This window comes from Cyprinus carpio, chromosome B6 (genome assembly GCF_018340385.1).
Source record: "Cyprinus carpio isolate SPL01 chromosome B6, ASM1834038v1, whole genome shotgun sequence".
Taxonomy (NCBI): Eukaryota; Metazoa; Chordata; class Actinopteri; order Cypriniformes; family Cyprinidae; genus Cyprinus; species Cyprinus carpio.
The window spans coordinates 10,575,082-10,600,904 of record NC_056602.1 but is presented as its reverse complement, the minus strand read 5'-3'; the positions used below and the strand labels follow the sequence as shown (position 1 = coordinate 10,600,904).

The 25,823-nt window shown below is 35.1% G+C and overlaps 2 protein-coding genes across 3 annotated transcripts; both read left to right on the top strand.

Moving 5' to 3' along the window:
• LOC109082953 (poly(rC)-binding protein 3) lies at window positions 1-9,313 on the top strand. Of its 2 annotated transcripts, none has more exons than XM_042725667.1 (12): window positions 1-181; window positions 473-496; window positions 663-695; window positions 777-893; window positions 992-1,123; window positions 1,438-1,566; window positions 1,970-2,116; window positions 4,646-4,687; window positions 4,957-5,035; window positions 5,813-5,865; window positions 5,968-6,137; window positions 7,426-9,313. In XM_042725667.1, exons 1-12 carry the CDS (start codon window positions 107-109, stop codon window positions 7,478-7,480), a joined length of 1,056 nt encoding a protein of 351 aa, XP_042581601.1. In that variant the 5' UTR covers window positions 1-106; the 3' UTR covers window positions 7,481-9,313. The 2 variants fall into 2 exon arrangements, with proteins under 2 accessions (XP_042581601.1, XP_042581602.1); XM_042725668.1 differs by having other exon boundaries at window positions 2-181; window positions 4,960-5,035.
• A 1,818-nt stretch (window positions 9,314-11,131) lies between these two features.
• nomo (nodal modulator) lies at window positions 11,132-25,823 on the top strand. Its single transcript, XM_042725664.1, has 31 exons — window positions 11,132-11,317; window positions 11,742-11,831; window positions 13,074-13,119; window positions 13,253-13,353; window positions 13,439-13,545; window positions 13,899-13,971; window positions 14,164-14,316; window positions 14,480-14,617; window positions 15,446-15,535; window positions 15,740-15,845; window positions 16,001-16,151; window positions 16,292-16,463; window positions 16,550-16,691; window positions 16,779-16,910; window positions 17,877-18,013; window positions 18,132-18,219; window positions 18,304-18,367; window positions 18,515-18,610; window positions 18,726-18,926; window positions 19,861-19,943; window positions 21,388-21,547; window positions 21,772-21,898; window positions 22,020-22,133; window positions 22,503-22,630; window positions 23,187-23,328; window positions 23,444-23,527; window positions 23,602-23,712; window positions 23,800-23,901; window positions 24,053-24,172; window positions 24,720-24,812; window positions 24,918-25,823. The coding sequence occupies exons 1-31, from the start codon at window positions 11,180-11,182 to the stop codon at window positions 25,047-25,049; spliced, it is 3,621 nt and encodes a 1,206-aa protein (XP_042581598.1). The 5' UTR covers window positions 11,132-11,179; the 3' UTR covers window positions 25,050-25,823.

Here is a 25,823-nt window from a genome sequence, read left to right as displayed (position 1 = left end):
TTTGCTTCTTTCAAATTTGTAGGTGACTGTGGTGACCACCGGCCCCTGCATTCCTTAACTGCTCCTGTGAGTTCCTAACCAATTCAAACAGTCCTAAATCCTCACCATGGAGCCCAACAAAGTTCAGTCTGAAGGAGGGCTCAATGTCACTCTGACTATCAGACTCCTCATGCATGGCAAGGTAAATGTACAACATGCCTCCAATCTAAAACTTCCACATACACAATTTACTGCACCATGGTAATCATTCCACCAGTCATAAAGAACAGATTGTGGACATAGTACTATATTACGTAAGAGGAAAAAAAAAGGCCTCTCCTAATCTCATAGGATCTTTCCAATCACAGAAAATGTTTTAATGGTACTTGGTTTCACATATTTATTTGTGTTATGCACCCATGTGTTAGATTGCGCAATAAATCGATTGCAAGTTTGTTACTACAAGAAACACATTATCTTTTTTATCTTGCAGGAGGTTGGCAGCATTATAGGCAAGGTAAAAAAAAAAACATTCAGTCATTCAATGCTTACAAATACTTGAGTTTGTAAAAGCCTCTTTTTTCTGAATGTACTGTATGAATTATAACATTTATTTAGTAGAAATGTAAATTGTACAATCATTAACATCTGCATTTTATCAAAAATGTAATTATTCTATACAGAAAGGGGAAACTGTGAAGAAGATGCGTGAGGATGTAAGTAACGTTACAAACTATGTTGGTTGCTGTGATAAGTGTAACATGGTTATTAACAAACAACACAAACTGTTTCTACAGAGTAATGCACGCATAAATATTTCAGAGGGGAATTGCCCAGAGAGAATAGTTACCATCACAGGACCCACAGATGCCATATTCAAGGCCTTTGCTATGATCGCATACAAGTTTGAGGAAGTATGAGACCTTTTTCTAATAAAAATGTTAGAAAAACCCCAAAAGAAATCAATTAAAACTGTAACGGTAATAGTAACTGATGTTTTGATTCTACATAGGATATCATTAACTCTATGAGCAATAGCCAGGCTACTAGTAAGCCTCCAGTGACTTTGCGTTTGGTGGTGCCGGCCAGTCAATGTGGCTCTCTAATTGGGAAAGGAGGCTCCAAGATCAAGGAGATGAGGGAGGTATGTTCAATCTTATCATTTCTTTATGATCCACATATTTCATAAAGTGCAGCAATTATTTTAATGCACAGTATATGCACAGAATGTCATTGCTACTTCAAGACAACAGCAAAATTATACATTTTTATTTTGATTAAACAAGAAGTAGTGCTTTTTTCCAAGGGGGTTTATCCTGGAAACCCTTTGAATGCCAATGCTACTCCAAGACAACAGCAAAACTATACATTTTTACTTGGATTAAACAGGAAGTATGGTAGTGCTTTGTTCCGTGGGTTTCTACTATTCTGGCTGAATGTGCTGTGCTTGTTCTCCAGTCTACAGGGGCTCAAGTGCAAGTGGCTGGAGACATGCTGCCCAATTCTACTGAGCGGGCAGTCACTATCTCAGGTGCTCCAGAGGCCATTATCCAGTGTGTGAAGCAGATCTGTGTGGTCATGTTGGAGGTAAGGAAAAGAAAAAAAGCCAGATGTTTTGAGGTATACAGTAGTTCACCCAACTCTCAATCTCATGTTGTTCCAAACGTGAATGGTTTTCTGTCTTCTGGGGAAAATTCTCAAGCTGCAAAAAGCTAATGTAATTAACAGATAGAAATCTAACACTTTATCCACTTTCAGATCAATTCCAAACATTGATCAGCACATGCATACACATGCTGTATATATCAAATATTGCAACATAAACCTCAAACATCAATTAATGTCAGACCTCACTAACTTTTTATCTCATTTTGGTTACCATATAAGCATCTATTGCTTCTACTACGTTCTATTATAATTTGCCCTCACTTTTATTTTTCCTAATTTCCACCTTTTCTATCTTTATTTGACCTCCACTGACCTTTGTCAGTCCCCACCCAAAGGTGCCACAATTCCATACAGGCCGAAGCCTGCCACTGCACCAGTCATCTTCTCTGGGGGCCAGGTAAGGGCAGACACTCTGACAGCACCAGCCACAGCCAACCTCAGTCTGTTACTGCAGCATCAGCCTCTGCCTGTAAGTATGGTCAAAATACACTATTACATCTACAGGCATACAGTACAGTACATACAAACATACAGTAGTACTAGTTTATAAAAATAAACTAGTGGGACGAGAGCCATTTGCTTAGATAAATTCTTATCTTTTTGCTTAGAAAAAATCTTTAAAAAAAAAAGTCGTAAACAACTCTACATATTCCTCTTGAGGTGATAAATGTAAAATGTAATTATAGGCTTTTTGGATAAATGAATAATTTTGAGAAATTCAAATAGTTATAAAAAGTTATATTTTAATGCAATTTGTACACTGCAAAAAATAAAAAAAGAATAAAAAAAATCTGTAAAATTTACAGTAAAACATTGCAGCTATGGTTGCCAAAATTTTACCATAAAAAATATGGTTGCAACATTTTAGTTTTTATGGTTTTAATTTAAATTTACATTTAAATATCATAATTTTATTATTAACTGATATAATGATAATTTACCAACCTACAGAAATCTGTTTTTACATTTGTAATACACTGATGACCACCAAAAGCAGGTGGTGATGAGAAAGTCTCATGATGAACCAAAGCCCATCACAAGCAGCTTTTAAATACAAACATATTATATATAGAAGGTGCACAGTGTAATTCACACAAACACTAAACACCATCATGGTAACACACATGAAACTGAAAAACTAAGAAGAAACATTGTTATTTCAATAAAAAAAATAAAAAATAAAATAAAAACATCAAATTTGAAATGCAATGCAGGGAATCCTGGGGATGTCAATTTACGGTTATACACTGTAAATGATACATTCTTTTTACACTTCCGAAAATGGTATACTACCGTAAAATGTAATGTCCAGACAGTTTTTCATCATATATCCACCTTTTTCCTGAGTAAATAAAAAAAAGGTCTCCTTAGAAATCCATGTTAAAACGGGGTAATATATATACAGGTGATGGTCATATAATTAGAATATCCTCAAAAAGTAGATTTATTTAACTAATTCCATTCAAAAAGTGAAATTTGTATATTATATTCATTCATTACACACAGACTGATATATTTCAAATGTTTATTTCTTTTAATTTTGATGATTATAAGTGACAACTAAGGAAAATCCCAAATTCAGTATCTCAGAAAATTAGAATATTACTTAAGACCAATACAAAGAAAGGATTTTTAGAAATCTTGGCCAACTGAAAAGTATGAACATGAAAAGTATGAGCATGTACAGCGCTCAATACTTAGGGCTCCTTTTGCCTGAATTACTGCAGCAATGCAGCGTGGCATGGAGTCGATCAGTCTGTGGCACTGCTCAGGTGTTATGAGAGCCCAGGTTGCTCTGATAGTGGCCTTCAGCTCTTCAGCATTGTTGGGTCTGGCATATCGCATCTTCCTCTTCACAATACCCCATAGATTTTCTGGTAGCTTTGGCACTGTGTGCAGGTGCCAAGTCCTGTTGGAAAATGAAATCTGCATCTCCATAAAGTTGGTCAGCAGCAGGAAGTATGAAGTGCACTAAAACTTCCTGGTATACGGCCGCGTTGACCTTGAACCTCAGAAAACACAGTGGACCAACACCAGCAGATGACATGGCACCAAACCATCACTGATGGTTTGGTGAAACTTTACACCGGACCTCAAGCAACTTGGATTGTGTGCCTTTCCTCTCTTCCTCAAGACTCTGGGACCCTGATTTCCAAAGGAAATGCAAAATTTACTTTCATCAGAGAACATAACTTTGGACCACTCAGCAGCAGTCCAGTTCTTTTTAAAGCGAGACGCTTCTCTTTTGAATGGGTTTTGTTTCACAATCCTCTCCAGGGTGCGGTTATCCCTATTGCTTCGCCTCTCTATTAATGTGCTTGGACACAGAGCTCTGTGAACAGCCAGCCTCTTTTGCAATGACCTTTTGTGTCTTGCCCTCCTTGTACAAGGTGTCAATGGTCGTCTTTTGGACAACTGTCAAGTCAGCAGTCTTCCCCATGATTGTGTAGCCTACAGAGACAATTTAAAGGCCTTTGCAGATGTTTTGAGTTAATTAGCTGATTAGAGTGTGGCACCAGGTTTCTTCGATATTGAACCTTTTCACAATATTCAAATTTTTTGAGATACTGAATTTGAGATTTTCTTAGTTGTCAGTTATAATTATCAAAATTAAAGGAAATAAACATTTGAAATATATCAGTCTGTGTGTAATGAATGAATATAATATACAAGTTTCACTTTTTGAATGGAATTAGTGAAATAAATAAACGTTATGATGATATTCTAATTATATGACCAGCACCTGTATATATAGATATATATATATATATATATATATATATATATATATATATATATATATATATATATATATATATATATATATATTCAATACAACTAAATATAAAAATTCCACATGTAAATATTTGATTATTATTAAACAGGATTACAGCAATTATAAAATAAATAAATAAATAAAAGTTTATGTGCATACTTCTATTTGTACATTGATATTGACCATTATGTACATTGAAGATTCTGTCCATCTCTATCTTAGGCCTACACCATTCAGGGACAATACGCCATCCCACACCCAGACGTGAGTACAATGTGCCTTCTAATTCTTTTCCTTCTATATCGTAGCATTCTTGTTAACCTTTGCTTTTTCTTTTTCATGACCTGCTTTATTAAAATCCATACAACTGAAAGATGGGTTTATTTGTATGTGTTTTTAATAAAAGACAGTTGTGTATGAGATTTCTCACAGCTTCCCCTTTTTAGTGTCTAGATGAGTTTGTGAAGGTCCAAGCAGGATTCCTTTATTTAATCATAACTTCTTAGGTGTACTGACCCTCCTCCCTCCCCCAGCAGTTGACAAAGCTCCATCAGCTGGCTATGCAGCAATCCCCCTTTACCTCCCTCGGACAGACCACCCCCGCTTTCCCTGGTACGTACCCAACCCTCCCGCTATACACCCTTCACTATATACCTGTAGGTCTTTCATTCACTTTTATCTTTCACTCTTCTCCCTCTGGATGGGTTGCATTTTAGTACCTTAAAGGTACATATTAGTACCTTTTGAAAAGAAAACTTTTCTAGAGTGTAGAGAAATGGATAGAAACATTCCTTAGATGAACAGGTAAAGACATAATATTAAGAAATGTCCTACACTATGAATAGGAAATGTATTAAAAAAAAAAAAAAAAAAAAAATCCTGTGGTTGCCAGAATTAACATATTTTTATGTTTTACAAAATAATAATAATGTACCTAACTTACATTTTAAACTTAAATTTTCAGTATAAATAAATAAATATACCTAACTGATAAAAAACAACAACAACAACAACAACAAAAAAAAAAAACTATAGTATAATTTTTAATTCAACGGAAAACACTCAAATATAAAGAATTACACAGGGAATTCTGGGAATGTCAATTTACTTTTTTTAACAAATTGTTATGCATAAGAAACTGTATAAGTATAAGTGACAGTATTTTACTTATTAAGACTTTTTACAGTTACATGAAATGTCCCTATAAATTATTTACAGTTTTTCTCTGTACATAGTACAAGGGAACTTACTGTTAACTAATTAACATGTTTTACCATAGCATTTTTAGCCTTTACCATTAAAACTACAACAAATGTTATATTTTTACAGTTTTTGTGAAAAAAATGCTCTCTGTGTTTCTCAGTTCTTCGGCTCTCTTTCTGTTTCTAGGTGTGGATGCCAGTTCACAGGCCAGTACTCATGAACTCACCATTCCAAATGATGTGAGCATAATTTTTTGTCTTCAGTAATGCATTGGGCAACTGTAAAGAAGAATTTAAAGAAGAGTCATTGATTCTGACGTCTATTTGTCTGTATGTTTCCAGCTAATAGGCTGCATAATCGGACGTCAAGGCACCAAAATTAATGAAATCCGTCAAATGTCTGGTGCTCAGATCAAAATTGCTAATGCCATGGAGGGGTCATCAGACCGTCAAATCACCATTACAGGAACACCTGCCAACATCAGCCTGGCACAGTACCTCATAAATGCCAGGTGAGATTCAAAGCATACAATGACATGTAACTGGTAAAAACAGATGTATTTTAATACTAAACTAACAATTTTAATTGTAGTACTTTGTAGTCCGGTGAGTGGTGCAGGTGTCACTCATTTTCAATTACTCCACCGGCCTCGCTCCGTTCCCACGGCTCTCGGCCCCACCACACTCGTCACATCAGTGTTGGGCAGTAACGCATTACTGTAATTTTATTACTTTTTTAGTAACGGAGTAATTTAACGCGTTATAATTTTCAAAAAAGTAATTAGAGTATAGTTACAAGCTACAAACCATGCACGCAGCAGCTGCTTGCTTTAGTTAAAAATAACAGTGTTCTGTGAATGTTGACGCTTTAATAACAAATTTTATAGGGAGCGTGTATGCTGGGATTTCATAAATTTCATGGAGAAAAAAGTAACGTAACTAGTAATATAACTAATTACTAATTACTTTTGAAATAAAGTAATCAGAACAATAATGTGATTACTTTTAAAAAGAGTAATCAGTAATCAGTAATTTGATTACATTTTCAGAGTAACTTACCCAACACTTACAGTAATATTGTAAAATATTATTTTTTAAATTGGTGAACACTGTTTGTCAATATGTTTCCATCACCCTGCTTTTATGTGCATTTTGAAGCAGTGAATCAGAAACAAGTGATGGAAATGCCAAATTTTAAATAAAAATCCTTTAATTTGCTAAAATGTTTTTACGATCACTTGAGGTGGTTTTTTACTTGTGCGAAAAAGGGTTAATGCAAATAATGGGAGATTAAAATGCATTTGCCAAATAAATTCCTCCATGCGAATCAAAAAAGTCATGAGACTTTGCGCTATGGGACAGCAAAACCTGACTAACCAGCTGACATTCCATCTGAAATGTTGTTATGGTCATTCTGAAATACCCGAGTAAAATCTGTCGTCAAACTATTTCTGTATAATTGCCTCCCAGAACTGTCTTACTCGACTGCATTCCCAAACAGCAGGCATCCACCTCCGAAAGCAATGACCATTTATTGTGTTTCGTCTACTCGCTCTGAGCCGGAAGTAATTTATTGTATTTGAAAATTATTATATTCAGTGACTTCTTCTTACTTTCTTAGTGATAGATAGTGGCAGTTTATCAGGAAGTGATCATTTTGTTCTCTTTGACTTGTTGGATGGAAACGGTGCATATTCGCAAATGTTTTATGTGATATTCCAAGTTAAATTCGCAACTTTGGATGGAAACCCAGCTATTGACTCTTATGTTGTACATGCTTACATATTGCTACTTGTGCAGGTTCAGAGATGTGGCAGCCATGTGGACTGACCCTTCAACCATGACAACCTCCTGAAGTCACATTATGCTCTGTTTATCGAAGACGTTCTGGTCTTAAACTGTTTTCTGGCCTCATCAGTGTTCTTAAAACCTGAGAATTAATATAGTCAGACATTTGTGTCTCAGGATTGCTGAACTACATTAAGTGTAATTAGTTAAATTTATCCATTCCATAGAATAACAGAAAAACAAAACATAGCTTCACCCAACAGGGACCTCTCTGCAAACTGTATTTATTGTCTACATGGAAGGTCTCTGCAGTAAAAAGTATTCTAATAAGCAACCTGTATGTAGGCAATTTTGGAATTGTGTCTGTGTACAAGAATATGATGCATTGTCTTATTAATTAGATATAGTTTTGAGTTTTAGCACAGAAACTTAGCATGCTGAATGTCTAGCAGTTGTTATTGCTCTTATTTATTTAAATGCTTTCTCAATATTTTACAGTACTTTAAATATGTATTCAAGTTATCATACATGTAATGTGAGCAATAAATTGTATTAAAATATGCTTCTTTTAACTTCAGTAAGTGGTAAAACAGGTGGTTTAGAAAAAGACTAATCTGATTTCCAGTAAATTTAAATTATGGTCACACCTTTGTAGATTTATTGCTGGTTCATAATTTGTAACAAAAGAATTATTTCATACAGTGCATGATATCCATTTTTTTTCTTCTGGTCCTGATACAATTGTCTGTTCAACATTTGTACAATTACAAACCAGGTGATCTTGTCATGTGTGATTTAATGATTTTTCAGCCTTTCAAAAAAAGACCTGATTGTTTAACTTTTGTCATTTTAATTGGCTAAACATTATTAATGTTGACTGTGCTTCAAGTAACTGTAATAGTTTCATGAAGCAATGTACTTTGTTTACATCTTTGTTTAATGCTGTGTTGTGCACTGCAATAATGTGAATAACTGAAAGTGTCAGACATAAGTAGTCTAGACAAAAGTAAGATTAACTAATTCATCAGTGGACCACAGAAGAATCGAAACTTTTTGGCAATGCAGCTGTGATTATACAGTAAGGAAGCAAGTGATAGATTGATTTGAATGTAATGATGTGACTTTTTAACAGGTTATTTGCTGTTAAGCTTGTCAAATGTACACCCAGTTCCAGATAGATGAAACAACAGCCTACAGTATAAAACACATGCTCAAGGTCTTTAGGTTTTCTTTTCAAACTTGTCTCAATAGCTAGTGATTACATTGTGAGTTGGATTCACAAGTTGTATATCTACTGTATATGCTCTGTGTTAACAGTTCTCTGTTCAGAATGTTTATTATTTATATCAAAGAAATGGGCTTTGATGAGTTAAAATGTAATGTAATAATTATTTCATTTATGCATTTTGGTGTTGACTTATATTTAAGATTTTATGTAATGATTTATGTGACATAAAATGTCATTTTACTGCATTTCAAGAGTTCTTAATAGGAATCCAGTGAGTTCATGTATGTTAATATGTATCTGTTTCTGTAATTTCTAGTGGCTAATAGACCATTAATTGTGACACAGTGACTTTTGTATATTCATACCCCTATAACAGGGTATGAATTTACAAGCATTGCAATTTTGAATGTCTTAACACTCTTGGCAGTCGTTCTATACAGTATGACATCTCATGTAACCAGTTATAGCACCAAAATGAGTGACAGTGTACTTTAATTAAATTAATATGCTTATTTTATTTAGTGTTTTTTTTTCTTGTTTTATAAAACAAGAAAACAAATCCATGCAGACTACAGTATTTCCCACAAAGAAACTTTGGTTTCTATGTTTGCTGCTGAATGACTCATGGTTTGACTTACAGAATGCTTTCATTTTCATATTCATATTATTTTTATTTTCAATAAAGTCTTTTGATCTCACGTGGATGCTGTTTATTTTCCTTGATAGTGGAAGTTTTTCATCACTTCAAGGTTAAAAGATTAAAATAGCTTATTCACTTAGCATCACTACAGAACCATAAAATGACTCTGCCTCAGGAGGGCTCACTATAGACATGAAACCATTCTGAAATACAGATATTTCTCATTATCAAGATTACCTAAAGTCATGTTAGTGCCTAATGTGTAGTGTACAGTAAACCATGTTAATTGTAATTGTAACTCCCCATTAATGGTAAATGAATATCATGATAAATACCAATATTGTTTGATAGCCTATTTTTATAAATTTATCTGGAATATTTTCCTGGATTGATTAAAAAAAAAATGCTTGTGAGAAATCATTAATGTTTATTAAGGGCAAGATATCAAGATATTAAAAAAAATATTAATTTTATATATATATATATATATATATATATATATATATATATATATATATATATATATATATATATATATATATATATATATATATATATATATATATTGGAGTATTTCAAACAAGTAGCCCTTGAAACTATTTTATTCCTTCAGGGAGCCCTCACTCACTAAAAGGTTGGAGACCCCTGGTATGTGACAAGGATGCATTTTTTCATTTTTAGATCAAACTTAAAGGAAAACTGTCGAAAACAGTTGTTTGTCAGGTTAGCAACGGTAGCACATTTGGTTCCATTTTAATGTATGATTTCACAGAGCATTCAGAAGATAAATGGAGCATGCATCTGTGACAGCTGCGCAAAGAGAAGTGAGTGCTAAACACTGCCACCGTTTGTTGCCTACCACTGATAGAGAGAATAAATTATTTAAAGAACTTGACATCTTTTATCAACTTCTTTGGCATTAAAAAGATTTAAAGCAGTTTATAATACATATTATAACATAATTATAACTGGCAAATGGATTGAAGGGATTGTTCACCCCCCAAAACTGTCATTGCTTACTCATCCATCCTTATACTGTTCCAAACCTGTACGAATTTCCACACTCTTTTGAACACACACACACACACACACACACACACACACACACACACACACACACACACACAAATCATTTGAGGGGGGTTGGCAAGTCAGTGGCTGTTTGGAACAAATGTTCTTAAATGTTTTTCTATTGAACAGTTAATTTTGTTAATTTGAACTATACTTGGGGGTGAGTAAATGATGACTGAATTTTCATTTTTGAGTGAACAATCCCTTTAAAGGCAAAAATCCCAAAAATGAAAAAGTACAACTTAAAACAATAGGCAATAAAGAAGACTATAAAAGGCTTCTTGGAGCAAACGTTAGAGAAGAGTTAAAATGTCAATTAGTCATGTGACGAGACATTAAACACCTGTTTTAAAACAGCCCATCAAAATTTTTTCTGTTAAAGTCTTTGCATGACAGATTTGTTTCATTTCCGTTATGATATTTGTGTTTAACTTATGCCTTTTTTCGCTCGTTTTTTGGTGGTCTTTAGCAACACCCAATTGCACCACCTACTGTTAATGTTTGTAGCAGCACGTGGAGATTTTGGCTCGGCACTCTGCTGCTTTCTTGCAGCTGCAAAGGACCTTTGTCTGAGAAATACCATTCCATTCAATATAACAAACCAATGCTTCAAACAAAGCTCTAAAAATCTTTCTAATGTTCAATTAACCTCATTCACAGGTTTTCGAGATCGTCTCCTCAAGCAGCCAATGAAAACAATGAATATAGACACTCGTCGTGACTGACCAATAGGAATGAGGTAAAAAAAGAGTTGCCATTAAAATGATTGGCTGAAGTCATCTAAACCATGTGCAGCGTACGTTAGTACGCTTCACCAGCGCTGCACGATGGGTGGAATTAAGGAGTTAACGATTCTTATTCTGTCTTTCTTGTGTGTGACTTTTGTGAATGGTACTGACGAGATTTTGGTAGGCTGCGGGGGCTTTGTGAAGTCAGATGTGGAAATTAATTACTCTGTCATTGAGGTAAGAAGACTTGAGATATCTGGTTTAAAAATGATTAGCTGGTTAGCTAGCGCACGCCGTTCCGGACACCGGAACTGAACTGATGCTCTGATATATACATCATCTGCTGTCCTAAACACGTATGCATGTAGGTTGTAGATCGCATAATCTGGTGATCCGTCTGTCGTGAATGTAGCAGGTTGCATGACAGCTACCTAACCAACTGTCAGGCATTGTCAGCAAAACGCATCTTTAATATTGTTATTATCACAGATCTGCCTGAGTTAATTAGCATTGCCTCACTCAGAGTAATCACTGACATTATCTAAATGAAGGCAATGATGTAGTTCGTATTGGTTTTACGTGTTTCATTTGGGTCTTTTTTGTAGTCAGTTTAAAATGGGTTTATGGTGACCAAGGTTTACTATGTGTGTGTTCTTTGCAGATCAAGCTGTACACTAAGCAGGGCTCTCTGAAATATCAGACTGACTGTGCACCAATCAATGGTTACTTCATGATTCCTCTCTATGACAAGGTACTGTAACTCAGGAGTGAATGGGCTGTCAGACATCCAAGGTCATCTTAGAATATCTGTTGCATTTGTTCTGAATCATAAGGAAGTGTCTTTCTATGAATACCTTTCATCACTCATTAAGGTAGCTTTACTTGTGGTAAGGTTACAGAGGAAAATTATATCCTTTACAATTTTAAGCCATAAAATAGTAATGCATCCAACATGAATGTTTCCTGTTCTTTCTGGGTATAGAAGTAAAAATGACCTTCTGTAACAAGTATAATCTTACATTTAATGGGAATCAAATGGTGAAGAGCAGGCTTAATTTACAATGTACTTGTGCAAAATATCTAGACCATCAATATAAGCAAATTATGAGGAGAGTGAAGCTTGCATTCTTCTTTCTATTTTACCGGTTTTCCACTTTTACTAATAGCGTATAATACCATTTCTACTTGTACACTACCATATTATCTTTTTTCCATATGACTTATTTATAATTGTTTCAAATTAATCTTAAAACATAGTCTTTATGAACAAAGGCTAGATTCTGTGATTGCAACTAAAACTATTTTGATTATAAGTTAATCTGTAGATTATTTCTATGATAAATCAGGTAATTAGATAAAGGCATGATTTAATTGACAAAACATGTTTGTCCTAACTATCAAACAATGCACAAATGAAATGCTATAAAAACAAATATGAATGTTTTTAGCTGTTTTGTTGTTTTCATTTACATCAATTTTCTGGATTCTTGTATTAAATGCAACTTGTAATGCAAATCACAACCCTAAAATCATTTGTGACATATGATGACATTTTATATATTGTACAGCTCTAATCTGCAAGATTTTAAAGATTTCCCAGGGGAGTTTAAATTAATCATATTGGCATAGTACTTGCAAATTGCTGCAAGCTTTCTCTGGTGGTGTAAATTGGGGCAAAATTCATCTTTGACATGCCCATCTATTTTTAACTGGAACAAGAGTTAAGTGGGCTGAGGGACAGCCTATCAGGCTCTTACAATGCAGTATTTCATCCTTGCACCAGCAGCTTCACCTTAATTCACACCATCAGAGAGGCAGTTTCCAGCCTCAGTCACTTAGATGAGTGTCACAGATGTCATATATGATATATATGACCCACAAAAAATTCTAGTCATTTTAATGTAATGTAATCAGCGAGTCATGCTCCTTGTTAATATTTAGTCTGGTGGTTTTTGTGTATGTTTGTGTTAATAGGGATTACAATCTTTTACAGGGTGATTTTGTTATAAAGATAGAACCACCATCAGGATGGAGCTTTGGTAAGGAATGATTTCACATATCATGTGGTGGTTATATAATGAATAATTCAATTTATACTCTAATCTGCTCTTGATCTATCCAGGGTTCTCTAAAGTGGACTCACTATTCACCTTATACTTTATCTGTATGCAGAGCCAACAACTGTGGACCTACATGTGGATGGAATTACAGACATCTGCACTAAAGAACAAGACATCAACTTTATTTTTACCGGGTTTTCAGTCCTGGGAACTGTACGTTGAAATTTTAAACATCTTACTTTGTAATACAGCTTTTTTGTAAGGTAAAAAAACCTGCTCATTTTCTCTTCTTATTCAGGTCTTGAGTAAAGGGCATTTGTTGGGGCCTGCAGGGGTTGAAGTAAGTTTGAGAAAAGCAGGAGAAGAAGATGTCCTTCAAAGTGTCCTCACACAAGCTGGAGGCCAGTGAGTATTGTCTAGTGGTCAAACTAGAATTTGAGCATGCAAAATTTCTTCGGACACTGACTGCAGCATAATGCCTATAAACTATAAATTCAGATTGAATGGCATTATTCCACTGGTCTACTGGTTATGATAAATCATTTTTTGAATAATATTATGTATTAGAATTTCCAACTATTTCTAAAATTATAATAATTATTCAATTAAACAATAAGAACACCAGCAACGATATCCAACCTAATTTGGTATCTTTTTACTATCACTTCAAAATAATATTCAGTCTCCGTAAATACCGTAAAAAATGTTTAACAATTAAACATAAAAACTTTTTACCCTTTCTGTGTTGTTTTTCACAGGTATACTTTCCATAAGGTGCTTCCAGGAAGTTATGACATCACCGCCACTCATGCCTCATGGACCCTTGAGCAGGTATATAGTACAAACTGTCTTATTGACAAAACATATTTCTCAATGACGAATGTGTCAACACCTGAAGAAAGATTTTCATGCCACTGCAGTTTTGCTAGTTCACATATAACATTTACGTCAAAGCATCTAAATTAAATGTAGATGCAGTTTTGTTCTAAGAAAACGTGGTTCACTATTTTTGTTCCTTCGCAGAGCTCAAGCACTGTGGTTGTGTCAAATGAAAATGCCCCCGCCGCAGCTCCTCTTGTGGTAAAGGGCTATGATGTCTCTGGAGAGGTGCAGAGTGATAGTGAACCCATGAAAGGAGTCAGCTTCCTCCTTTACTCTGCAAGTGTAACACAGGAGGTAAAAGGTTTTATTAGATTCATAGCCCAACCACAAAAAGATGATCCACGCAAAATAACTTTAAATGAATGCAATTGTGTAATTTGATAATGTATTTAAATGAGCACAGATTCATCATCTGTTATACAGTAGACTTTAATCAAATATATGAATATTTATTCAGGATATCAGTGGCTGCAGTGTGGCTCCTGTGGATGGAGCTTTAGTCGGCGACCCCTCCCTTGTGTATGTGTGCAGCTCTCAGTCTCGTGAGGATGGCACGTTCTCATTCCCCTGCCTTCCCAGTGGCGAATATACTGTGGTAAGAATTTACTTTCACCAACCTTTATATTATTTGATTATGCGTGCTTATATTATATATAGAATTTCACAAAGAAATAAATATGGTTTCTTATTGTCAGAAGAAAGAACATTCTTATTTTTGGTTCAAATCATGAGAGGAAAAGAATAACAAGCTGACTCTGACAGCAGTGTCATTTTTTTTCATCTTAGAAATATTTAATTTTCTAAATAATGCAAAGAAACTGATATGTTCATGCTTTTATTTTCTCTCTCCTTGACTACTGAAATCTGACTTGTTTAAAATATGTATTCATAAACCTCAGATGATACAAAATTCTACAGAATACTTCATCTCCAGAAAGGGAGATTTCATTATATCAGTTTTATATAATTTTCATGGTTTCACTGTTCAGTTAAGGATTGATTTTTAAAGTTCTTTTACTGATATTTAAAGCACCAAATGACTTTGCACATTCATAGGTTTTGACTGCCTATCAAAATATGTTCCAAATTATGCTATGTTTCAAATTATTAAGACTTTCTAATGCCCACTGCACTATAATCCATACAATCAAATGTGTGGATCACATGGCCTGTCATGCATACAAATTTCTATTGGATTATTGTTATTAATGGCAAATTTTTGGTGGTACATATAAATGCATTATATTTAATGACAAATCTGATATGCCTGTGAGACTTCTGATAAGTATTTCATTTCTGTCTGGATCTACTTTCAATTGAAATAATTTGAATATAATTTCATTCATCTCATGCAGCCTTATTTATGATGTAAAGATAAACCACAGATGTCAGTCTTTTTAGCTTGCCTCTTCTTGAATTGTAGGTCCCATATTACAGAGGAGAGAGAATCACGTTTGACGTTGCTCCTTCTCGTATGGATTTCAAAGTAGAACACAGCAGTTTAACGCTGGAGGTGAGTTTCTCAATTCTCTGACTTGTTCTCACAGATTTGGAAACATGACTTGACACTTAAATTGACAATTAGGGTTGGACAGTATTATAATTTACATGAAGTATTCAAATGGACATTAGATCATTATTAGGAAAAATAAATAAGTAAATAATGCTCAGCAGCCAAACCTGGTTTCTAGCCTGCTTCTCCTGTTTTGTCTCTCAGCCAATATTCCGTGTCATGGGATTCTCTGTGATGGGCAGAGTTCTGAATGGCCCCAATGGAGAGGGTGTTGCAGATGCCGTAGTAACGCTTAACAACCAAATTAAAGGTAACCGTGATGATACACTTAAAGGAAATTAACATAATTAGGCATATTAGGGTATATCCATTCCAAAGTACTGCGCAAGTCATGCTTAATTATTAAATTTATGCTAAATTAACATATTGCATTCATATTTGTCTCCTCTTTGATCTCTTCCACAGTGGAAACTAAAGAAGATGGTTCATTCCGATTGGAGAATATGACTACAGGCACTTATACCATCAACACACACAAGGAGCTGATGTTCTTTGAGCCGGTTACTGTGAAGATTGCTCCCAGCACTCCTCAGCTGCCAGACATCATCACTGCAGGGTGAGTATGCAGGCAAGAGTTGTCCTCAGAAAGCTGTTGTTTTTTTTTTGTTTTTTTTAGAAGATAAACATAGACTTGAAGTGTCTGTCATCTAGCTTTAGGGGTTCGATTTAATGTCTCTACTCCACTGTCATTTTCAGGTTTAGCGTGTGTGGTCACATCTCAGTCATCCGTCTTCCTGAGACTGTTAAACAGCTTGGGCACTACAAAGTTACGCTCTCGAGACAGGATCAGGGCTTTTTCCGCTCTGTCGAAAGTGACAGCCATGGAGCGTTCTGCTTTCAAGTTAAACCAGGAGACTACAGCATACAGGTAATTAGAGTATATATTGTGACTTGACTTTAAAGTTGGAGTGAATTGCACAGCATATTAATTTAGATATGTTGTGTTCTGTACAGGTGACCCTCCCTGAAAGTGATGTGAAGGCTGGACTTGCTCTTCAGCCATATTCTCTCAATATCTCACTTATGGATCGTCCTATCATCGACCTTCTCTTCACTCAGTTCATAGCATCTGTTTCTGGCTCTGTGTCCTGTCTTGGTGAGCTGTTTTTTCTTGTCCGCTATCAAATTCAATTAGATAAATGTGCTTTCTGTCTTTGCCTCAATGATTGAATTGTCCCATCAGCGGCATGTGGAGATCTGACAGTCACTCTTCAGCCTGTGAGCAGACAAGGAGAGAGGCAAAACCTCCAGTTGTCTGGCAGCAGTGAAACTCTTAGCTTCACTTTCAATAATGTGTTACCTGGAAAGTACAAAGGTAGGCACTGTTTTTGCTTTGATTTGATGTTTTGATTTTAATGAGCAATAGATATGGTTATAATTATGGTATTAAATAGATACATTATCATTTAAAAGTTTTTGGACTGTAAGATTTTTTTCAAGAACTGTATATTTTTATTCAGCAAGGATAAATTAAAGTAAAAAATTAAATTAAATTAAATAAAAAAAAAAGTGGCATTAAATAATTTGGCGGCATTTTACGAAATGAAAGTTTACCAAAAAAAATAATAAAATCCTGTTAATTTTTACTTTCTATTCACCAAAGAATCCTGCAAAGTATCAAGGTTTCCACAAAAATATTAAGCAGCGCATCCGTTTTCAACTGTGATAATAATAAGAGATGTTCCTTGAGCATCAAATCAGCAAATTAGAATGATTTCTGAAGGATCATGTGACACTGAAAACTGAAAAACATTTTAAAAACCTTATCAACCACAAACCTTTGAACGTTAGTAAAAGATATTTAGCATTTGTTTATGGGTTTTGTTGTTGTTGTTTGTTTTTCTTTTTTTCTTTTTTTATATTACCCAAAAATCTATGGTAAATTATGATAGATGACCTTTAGGTAGGTACTAAACAACTAGACATTATGCAATTAATCAAAATAGAAAAAGTGAGAAAGCATAGAATCAAATACATTACTATTGTAGAGTAAAATAAATCATTACTATTATCGTCATCATTATTAATTAATTTGAATTTTATGGTACAGTCATATGTTTTAGTTGTTTAGAACTAGAAAAATATCAGAATGATAAATGATATAGGTTTTCATCCTATTAAATATGATTTGTTTGTTATAATTTTGAAAGTTTATTGAATTGCTATATATGATAAACTAAGCGTATTATTATTTTTGAGCTAAATTGTGCAGGATTTCAGCAGTGTAGACATTGTTCAGGAAAAATTGTTTAAGAAAATTAACAACCTCTGGTTGTCACAGTGTCTATCACCCAAGAAGAATGGTGCTGGAAGCACAAGTCAGTGGAGATCGAGGTACTTGACTCATACGTAGAGGGAGTGGAGTTCAGACAAACCGGATACTTGCTGCGCTGTTCACTGTCCCATGCCATTACCCTGGTGAGGACTGAAAACATTCAATATTTAAAGATGAGTGATCACATAGTTGCCAGAATCAGCTGTTACAAGCCTAAAATGGTAATGCTGATGATGATACATTATTTATCCATAATTTTAGGAATTTTTCCAAGATGGCAGCTCGCCAGAGAATGTTGGCATTTACAATCTATCCAAAGGAGTCAATCGCTTCTGTCTGTCCAAGCCAGGTGAGCTCAGCTTTTCCTTCAGTTTTGTAAGTTCATTACGTTCATTAAGCTTAAAGTTCTCAACAAATTTCTTTTTAATCGAAGGTGTCTATAAAGTGACTCCACGTTCCTGTCACCAGTTTGAACAAGATTACTACACCTACAACACGTATGTGACTGCCTGTGCGAAGCATTATATTAAAATCAAAGTAGCTGCCGCACCTTTTGATCCTTTGCTTTTGCAGTACATGCTTGTTGTGTAACATTATTAAATGAAGTCTAATCCATGTTATTGTTTTTCATCCTTGCTCCTCAGGTCTGCCCCAAGCATCTTAACCCTTACTGCTGTGAGACACCACATGACAGGACTCATCACCACTGATAAGATGCTGGATGTCACTGTCACCATTAAGTGAGTGAGGGAATTGTTATTATGTGTGTCTAAAAGAGTAAAGTCTGTCTTGTTTGTTTGAGTTCTGGCTGTTGCTTTCAATACACCTGGTGTTTTTTTTATTTCATTTCGGCAGATCTTCCATTGAGAGTGAGCCTGCTTTGGTTCTGGGGCCCCTGCGCTCAAATGAGGAGCAGCGATGGGAGCAGCAGCTTCTGCAAATAGCTGCCCGTAAGAAGGAGAGGGAAGAAAGAGGAGACGAGAACAGCCCCCCTGTGGAAGAGAAACTAGATGAACTCCATGAGCCTTTCCACTATGAATTCTCATACTGGGCACGGTATGATTTTGGAGAAAGTTTGCCAGCATTTTCCTCTTCTGTCTGTGTTAGAAAAAATAATGTGAAATCATGTGCAAAGAAAACATATCACATCAGGGCTGCACAATTAATCGAAATTAAATCAGAAAGGCAATAAATCGCGATTAGGCAGAAGCTGCGATTGTCATGCGTATCTTTCAGTCAAGCACGGTTCTGTGATCAGCAGTAAATCTCCATCCAAATGCCAGAGGGCACTCTTGCGCTGAAAACCCAAATATGCCCCGAAGAAGAAATCCAGAAAATGCCTATCGCTGCAGCTGAATAAACAGAATATTTAACTGCTTTCATCGATTCATTGTGACTAATAAACACACGACTATGGCAATATACAGTTTATTTGAGTTCTTATTATAATTTTCATCATAATAAAGAATATTTATAATGAAATGCTAATTTACACAGCCTTTATCACTGCTTGGAATACAATGAAATATTGTGTGCCTTAATTATTCTAAGAAGCCACATCATCTCACAGAAGGATTTATTTTAAACACTTGACTGACGTTATAAAGTGAATTTGGAGTTAAAACATGTTATTAAATGCAGTATTTTCACGTGCTCTCAGATGGAGTAACATTTACTACTCAGAGCCTCATAATCGAGAACGATTTTGTTGATTTCATAATCCTACAATTATATCGTCTGGGATTATGAACGCGATTTTGAATAGCTTGTCAGAGAAACATGACTCTGCGTAGTAAATGCTGCTCCACCTGAAAGCAGGTGATGGAGATTTACTGCTAATCACAGAACCGGCTTTACTGACTAAATGCGCATGACAATCGCAATTAATCACGTACGATTAATAGTGCAGCCCTATATCACATTGTATTCTCCTACCAGTTACAAATTTCATGGTCTTAATTTTGTGTCATGGCTCTGCTGGCTATTTTAGGGCTGGGGAGAAGATCACAGTCACACCTTCATCCAAAGAATTTCTGTTTTACCCTCCTGAAGTAGAGGCTACAATAACTGGAGGTTAGAGTGCAATCTTTTTAAAGCTTTTTTTTATTTCATACTAATGGATGCATGTTGTGTCTAGGACCTTTCACAACAATTATGGAACAAATTGCAAACAACTTCTGTTCACACAAAGAATGAAATTAATATTTGTCAAGCTACATAAAAAGGAAATCCACAGTAACGTACTGTAAGTTGACACTGACCAACAACCAAATTCATGCAGTTGAATCATATACAAAAAAATATATATTGTTAAAGTTTTAAAGTACAAAAAAATAACCATTAAGGGTACAACACCTTGCCACTGGCAAGTAAATTCATAGGAATAACTTATCTAGCCCTAAAAGGTGCATATTAGTACCTTAAGGATACATATTACTAGGGGTGGTATACCTGTAGAAATTTGTCAACCGTTAGAAATTTTTGGACTCGTCTCACATGCTCACTTGACATTGATGTGCTATGTAGTCACAAAAAAATTATTGTTTGCACATGTTGAAATGCAATCAGCAGCAAAAGAGAACTCTTTTTGCTATATGCATGCACTGTCTGAGAAACTGTTTCTGAGAGCTGTTCAGAGTGCAGGAGCATTTTTATTTTTGCCACTTTACAGGCCTTAAACGGTTAAATACACACAATTGTATGTTTCAAAATGCCCATCTTTGCAAGCATCCTCGTAAACACAGTAATTTAGGTCTTAAGTGAAAGCAAACAGCTTAGAAAGATAAAATGTATTTAATAGTATATTGGATCCGGGCAGCTCTTAGAGTGGCAGCAGTCTCATATACCTGCTGTCTGCCATTCATGTTAATTAATCCAACAACAAAAGAGAGAAAATCTCTCACTGCTCTTGACTAAATCACTTTTGTAACTTTAATAAAAAGAAATATATATTTAATTTACACAATGGAGAATATGCTGTTTTATACATTTGATTAAAGCAAAAATATCTATGTTGTTATATATCTTTACCGTGAAATATAATTACTTGTATTGTGATATAGCATTTTGGTCTTATTTTATTAAATGTAAAATTTTTGCTAATTTTTAGCTCATTATTCAGCTCATTTTGCTGAATAACACTCAGAAACAGCTCTTGTAGAGATATGAAGCAAATGAATACTTGATGGATTTAACTCTTTAGAGTGTGAAACAACGCAAAGCCACAAACACCTTCAAATTACTTGTTTTAGGATACATTTAGAACTAAACTCTGTAGGTAGGTGGCCCTCCAGAACAGAACTGGACACACCTGATGTAGACCCAGGCAAAGTATCCACCTTATTTTTTACTATAAGAGCAGGTGCTGCCATTTGTAACTTGAATGTGCCAGACTTCCGGTTATTTTTAACTATACAAAGCAGCTTATTGTGATGCTTGAAATGTGTCACTAATATCACTCAGAAAAATGGGATCTCAGTTTTAATACATTTTTTTAATGATTGAGTTGTTTTAACAGAGAACTGCCCAGGTCAGATGGTTGAGATTGCAGGCCGGGCAGGACTGTTCCTCACGGGGCAGGTGACACCTACACTGGAGGGTGTGGAAATCTCCATTAAGGAGAGAGGAGCTACCACCCCTCTCATTACAGTTCTCACGGATGAAACCGGAACCTACAGGTATCTCACTTATTCACAAACATACTGCGTTCATTTATTTAATACCTCTCTTAACTGTATTTAATAATGCATATTAGCTTAAAAGCATGGTTTATAAATATGCCAACATGAATGACTGTTGGCCTATTAGAAATAAAGTGCTGTCATTATGGCTGAAATCTTAAATGTACTCTAGCATTCTGAACAAATAAAATTAATATTCCTTTTTTTCCCTTTAAAACCAGTGTTGGACCCCTACATAGTGACTCTCTGTATGACATCAGTGCCAGTAAAGAGGGCTTTGTCCTGACTGCAGTGGAGGGAAACACAGGAGACTTCAAGGCGTTTGCCCTGGCAGGCGTCACTTTTGAGGTCAATGTCACATTAATGTCTTCTCATCATCAAGTTATGCTATCACGTTTCATTAAGTATTTTCATTTCTATGAATCAAATGGTTGATTTGGTTTATTTTTTATTTTTTCTTGCCCCTCAGATAAAGGCAGAGGATGGTGTTCCTCTCTCTGGGGTTCTGCTGTCTCTCAGTGGGGCTAACTTCCGCTCAAACATGCTCACTCAGGACACTGGTCTCCTCACCTTCAACAACCTGGTACTGTCTTCTCAGCCCATTAGTTAATGTGGTCATCTTCTTATGTGTTAAACACGTTTGTTTTATTGATCTACCTCAATCTGTTTTACAATCTACCTCATGTTGTTGCAAATCTGTTTGAATTTGTTCAGTGGGACACAAAAGAAGTTTAATATTTTTTGACCATATAATGAAATTCAGTGAAGTTGAAAACAACACTGACTGACGTTTGACTGCATGTTCAAAAAAACAGAAACAGAAAAAAGGCATTTTGGCTGAACTATCTTTTTCAATGTTTTACCTATAAATAAAAATAATGCATACATATGAGTATAAACTGCATTGTTAAAATAGAGATTGTCTTCATTTCTCCTCCCCCGCCCATCTCAGAGTCCTGGCCAGTATTATTTCAAGCCCATGATGAAGGAGTTCCGCTTTGAGCCCTCAGCACAAATGATCACAGTAGAAGAAGGGCAGGTCCTCCATATTCCCATCACTGGCTTCAAAACAGCTTACAGGTCAGCAACACACAGCATGTTAGAATATGCACTGCCAGTTAAAAATAATATTAGGTAATATATGCATACAGTATGTATACAAAAGCTGAATTTAACTGATCAAAAATACAGTAAAACATTATTTTTTTTATTTATTGCTTCAGTTCAATTTTTTTTAATACATATTAATGACGCCAGAGCTGAATTTACTGTAGTCTTCAGTGTCACACAGTCCTACAGGAATCATTTTTAATATGCTAATTTGGTCCTCAAGTAACATTTATTCTCCTTATTATTATTAACAGTTGTGCTGCTTGGTATTTTTATAGAAAACATGATAAAAAAAAATTCAGGATTAAAAAATTGTTTTTTTTTTTTTAAATAAGTTCAATTAAAAAAAAAAAACATTCAATTGAAATATACATTTTTGTAACATTTATAAATGTCTTTACTGTCATTTTTAAGAATTTAATAAAAAAAATAAAAAAAATCTGTGTACATATTGAACATTTTACACAATATGCCCTGTCAATTGTGGTGCAAATATTAAATATTTGTGCATTTTAATTTGTATCAGCTGCTATGGAACAGTGCAGTCAATAGGAGGCGATGCGGAGCAGGGTGTCGCTGTGGAGGCAGTGGGGCAGCGAGAGTGCGGCGTGTACAGTGAGGACACGATTACTGACGAAGAGGGCCGCTTTAGACTCAGAGGCTTGCGGGTAAGATTTTATTGGAGAAAACTGTTTAGACAAACAGTATGACTGACAAAAGTTCACAAGAACGTACATTTTACGATTCTAAACAAATCTTGCCTTTCCTTCATGTCAATGTCAGCCTGGGTGTAACTACAACATTCAGCTGAGAGGAGAAGGAAATGATCACATTGAGAGAGCATTACCGCCACACAAAACCATTGAGGTGAGCATTGAAGTTTTATTTTGCCTATTTTATTTGAAGTTTCTATTCATGTGTTTATTCTTTGATGGTTTTAGGTGGGCAGCACTGATATTGAAGGAATAAACATAATCGCCTTCAGACAGATCAATCAGTTTGATCTGAGTGGCAATGTCATCACTTCCCCGGAACATCTTCCCACTCTCTGGGTAAATGCAGTCATTTAAATATTGTTTTGAAATGGTTTCTCTTATTTGATCAAATCTTAAAGTCATTGTTGTTCATCCGTCTCTTAAGTGAAGCTCTATAAGAGTGACAACCCTGACAATCCCTTCCAGAGTGTGTCTCTTGGCCAGTCCCTGTTCTTCCACTTTGCCCCGCTGCCACGTGATGGAGAGGTACTTCTATTCCTCTAAACGACTCCTATTTGTATTATGTTTTACAATATTCCTATTAACCTGCCCGTACTTTGATTTATTTTTAAGTACATCTTAAAAATGGCTGGTGAGACATTTTATTTATTCATTTCATGTTATTGTCTTCTTGCAGAGCTATGTGTTGATGCTAGACACATCACTCTCTCGCTCCCAGTATGACTACAAACTCCCACAAGTCTCGTTCACATCTTCTGGTTACCACAAACATGTAACACTAACCTTTAACCCTAAGGTAAAAACCTTGTTACACAAAACATTATTTTTTTTCTTTGTCCAATGGTCAAATTTTTGTATAAATAGATCATTCATCTGTGATTAGCTTGTCATTTGGTGTAAAAAGGATCTAAATTCTGCATTCAAAAAGCTGTGCAGCTTTTATGAAATGTTATGACGAAGTTATGATATTCTCAAGTTGTCACATGTATTTATATAGCACTTCCTACAATACAGATTGTGACAGCATGTGCGCAGTGTTAATGTTGCAGAATTCATCAATTAACAGCTGTAAGCATATCAGACAACACCAGAGACAATGGTGTCATTATTCAGCTCAAGTCGGTTCAGTGTTGCTTCATCAATTATTAAACAAGTTCAACTGAGCTCTAAAGCAGCTCTACAGAAGGCAACAGTATCATTATCCAGTCCAATTTAGTTCAAAACTTGTGTCAGTAGTGTCAGTGCAGTTGAATACATAAAAAATATTACCGATTATTACTTATTGTCTTTTAAAGCCCAAGCTCTTAGATTTAATTTGTGTGAATTTGTTTGGCTTTCCACAGAGGAAAATACCAGATCAAGATGTTGCCCAGGGATCTTTCATCGCCCTTCCTCTAACATTACTGTTGTTGCTTGCTGTCTATAATCATGAGCGGGTACCAGTTTCTTTTTCTTTCACAATCGTTAAAAGAAAACTTGACATTTACAGTAGCTGCTGTTCTTATGACATTATGTAGATGATGATATTGTGTCGTTCCCAGGTGATCCCACTTCTTTTGCAGCTGGTCAGCCAGATCCAGGGAGTTCGAGGACTTGCTCAGGCAAGCGGGGATGGACTCCCTGTGGATGAAGCCAAACGCCAATCAAAAAGGCCAAAGACGAGACGTACATGAGACTTAAGTATGTCCTAATATGAAGGCCAAGCCAGATCTCACAAGCGTCCAGTGTCAAACAGCACATCAAAAAATACTATCACAAAAAACAACCTCACATGGGGTCGGCAAAGATTTTTGAACATATTTATTCTTGCTGAATCTCAGATGACTTAAGGTTCTTTACTGTGGTGTCCTGGTCACACAGATCCCTATATTTTACAGTCCTTAGCATGTGAATGTGGCAGAGATTGTTTATTTATGTTTGTGAGAGACTGCTCAGGGAGGATGGCTGATTTAAGAGACTTCAAAAGTGTGCGTTTTTTTTTTTTTTTTTTTTGGTTTGTTTATTTCAGCATTATAAGGAGTAATAAGTAATTTTTCATGATTCCAGTAGTAGCCTGAATGAGTAGATTTTATTGAACCACTCCCATTAAAAAAAGTTATAAGTTCAGTTTATAACTTTACTAGAATTTGTAGAATTAAGTTGTAATTTGCAAACTGACACACCTAGTATTTTAAAATCTAGAGATTAATAAACATTTGACCCACTAAATTAATTTTTTATGATTTTTGTTTCCCTTATTTGTTTAAATGCCACAAAACAACTAAAAGCTTACAAAGATAAATTTTTCAGTTACTTAAAGGTAAATGACTTGCTGCTACCATTTGATGGGTTCAGTACATATTCATTCCACTGCATTCATTTCGAACATTTTGATTTGATTTTGATCATCATTTGATAAAATGTATGGTTATAGAGAGAAAAAAGATAATAAAGTGTTTTGGAAATTA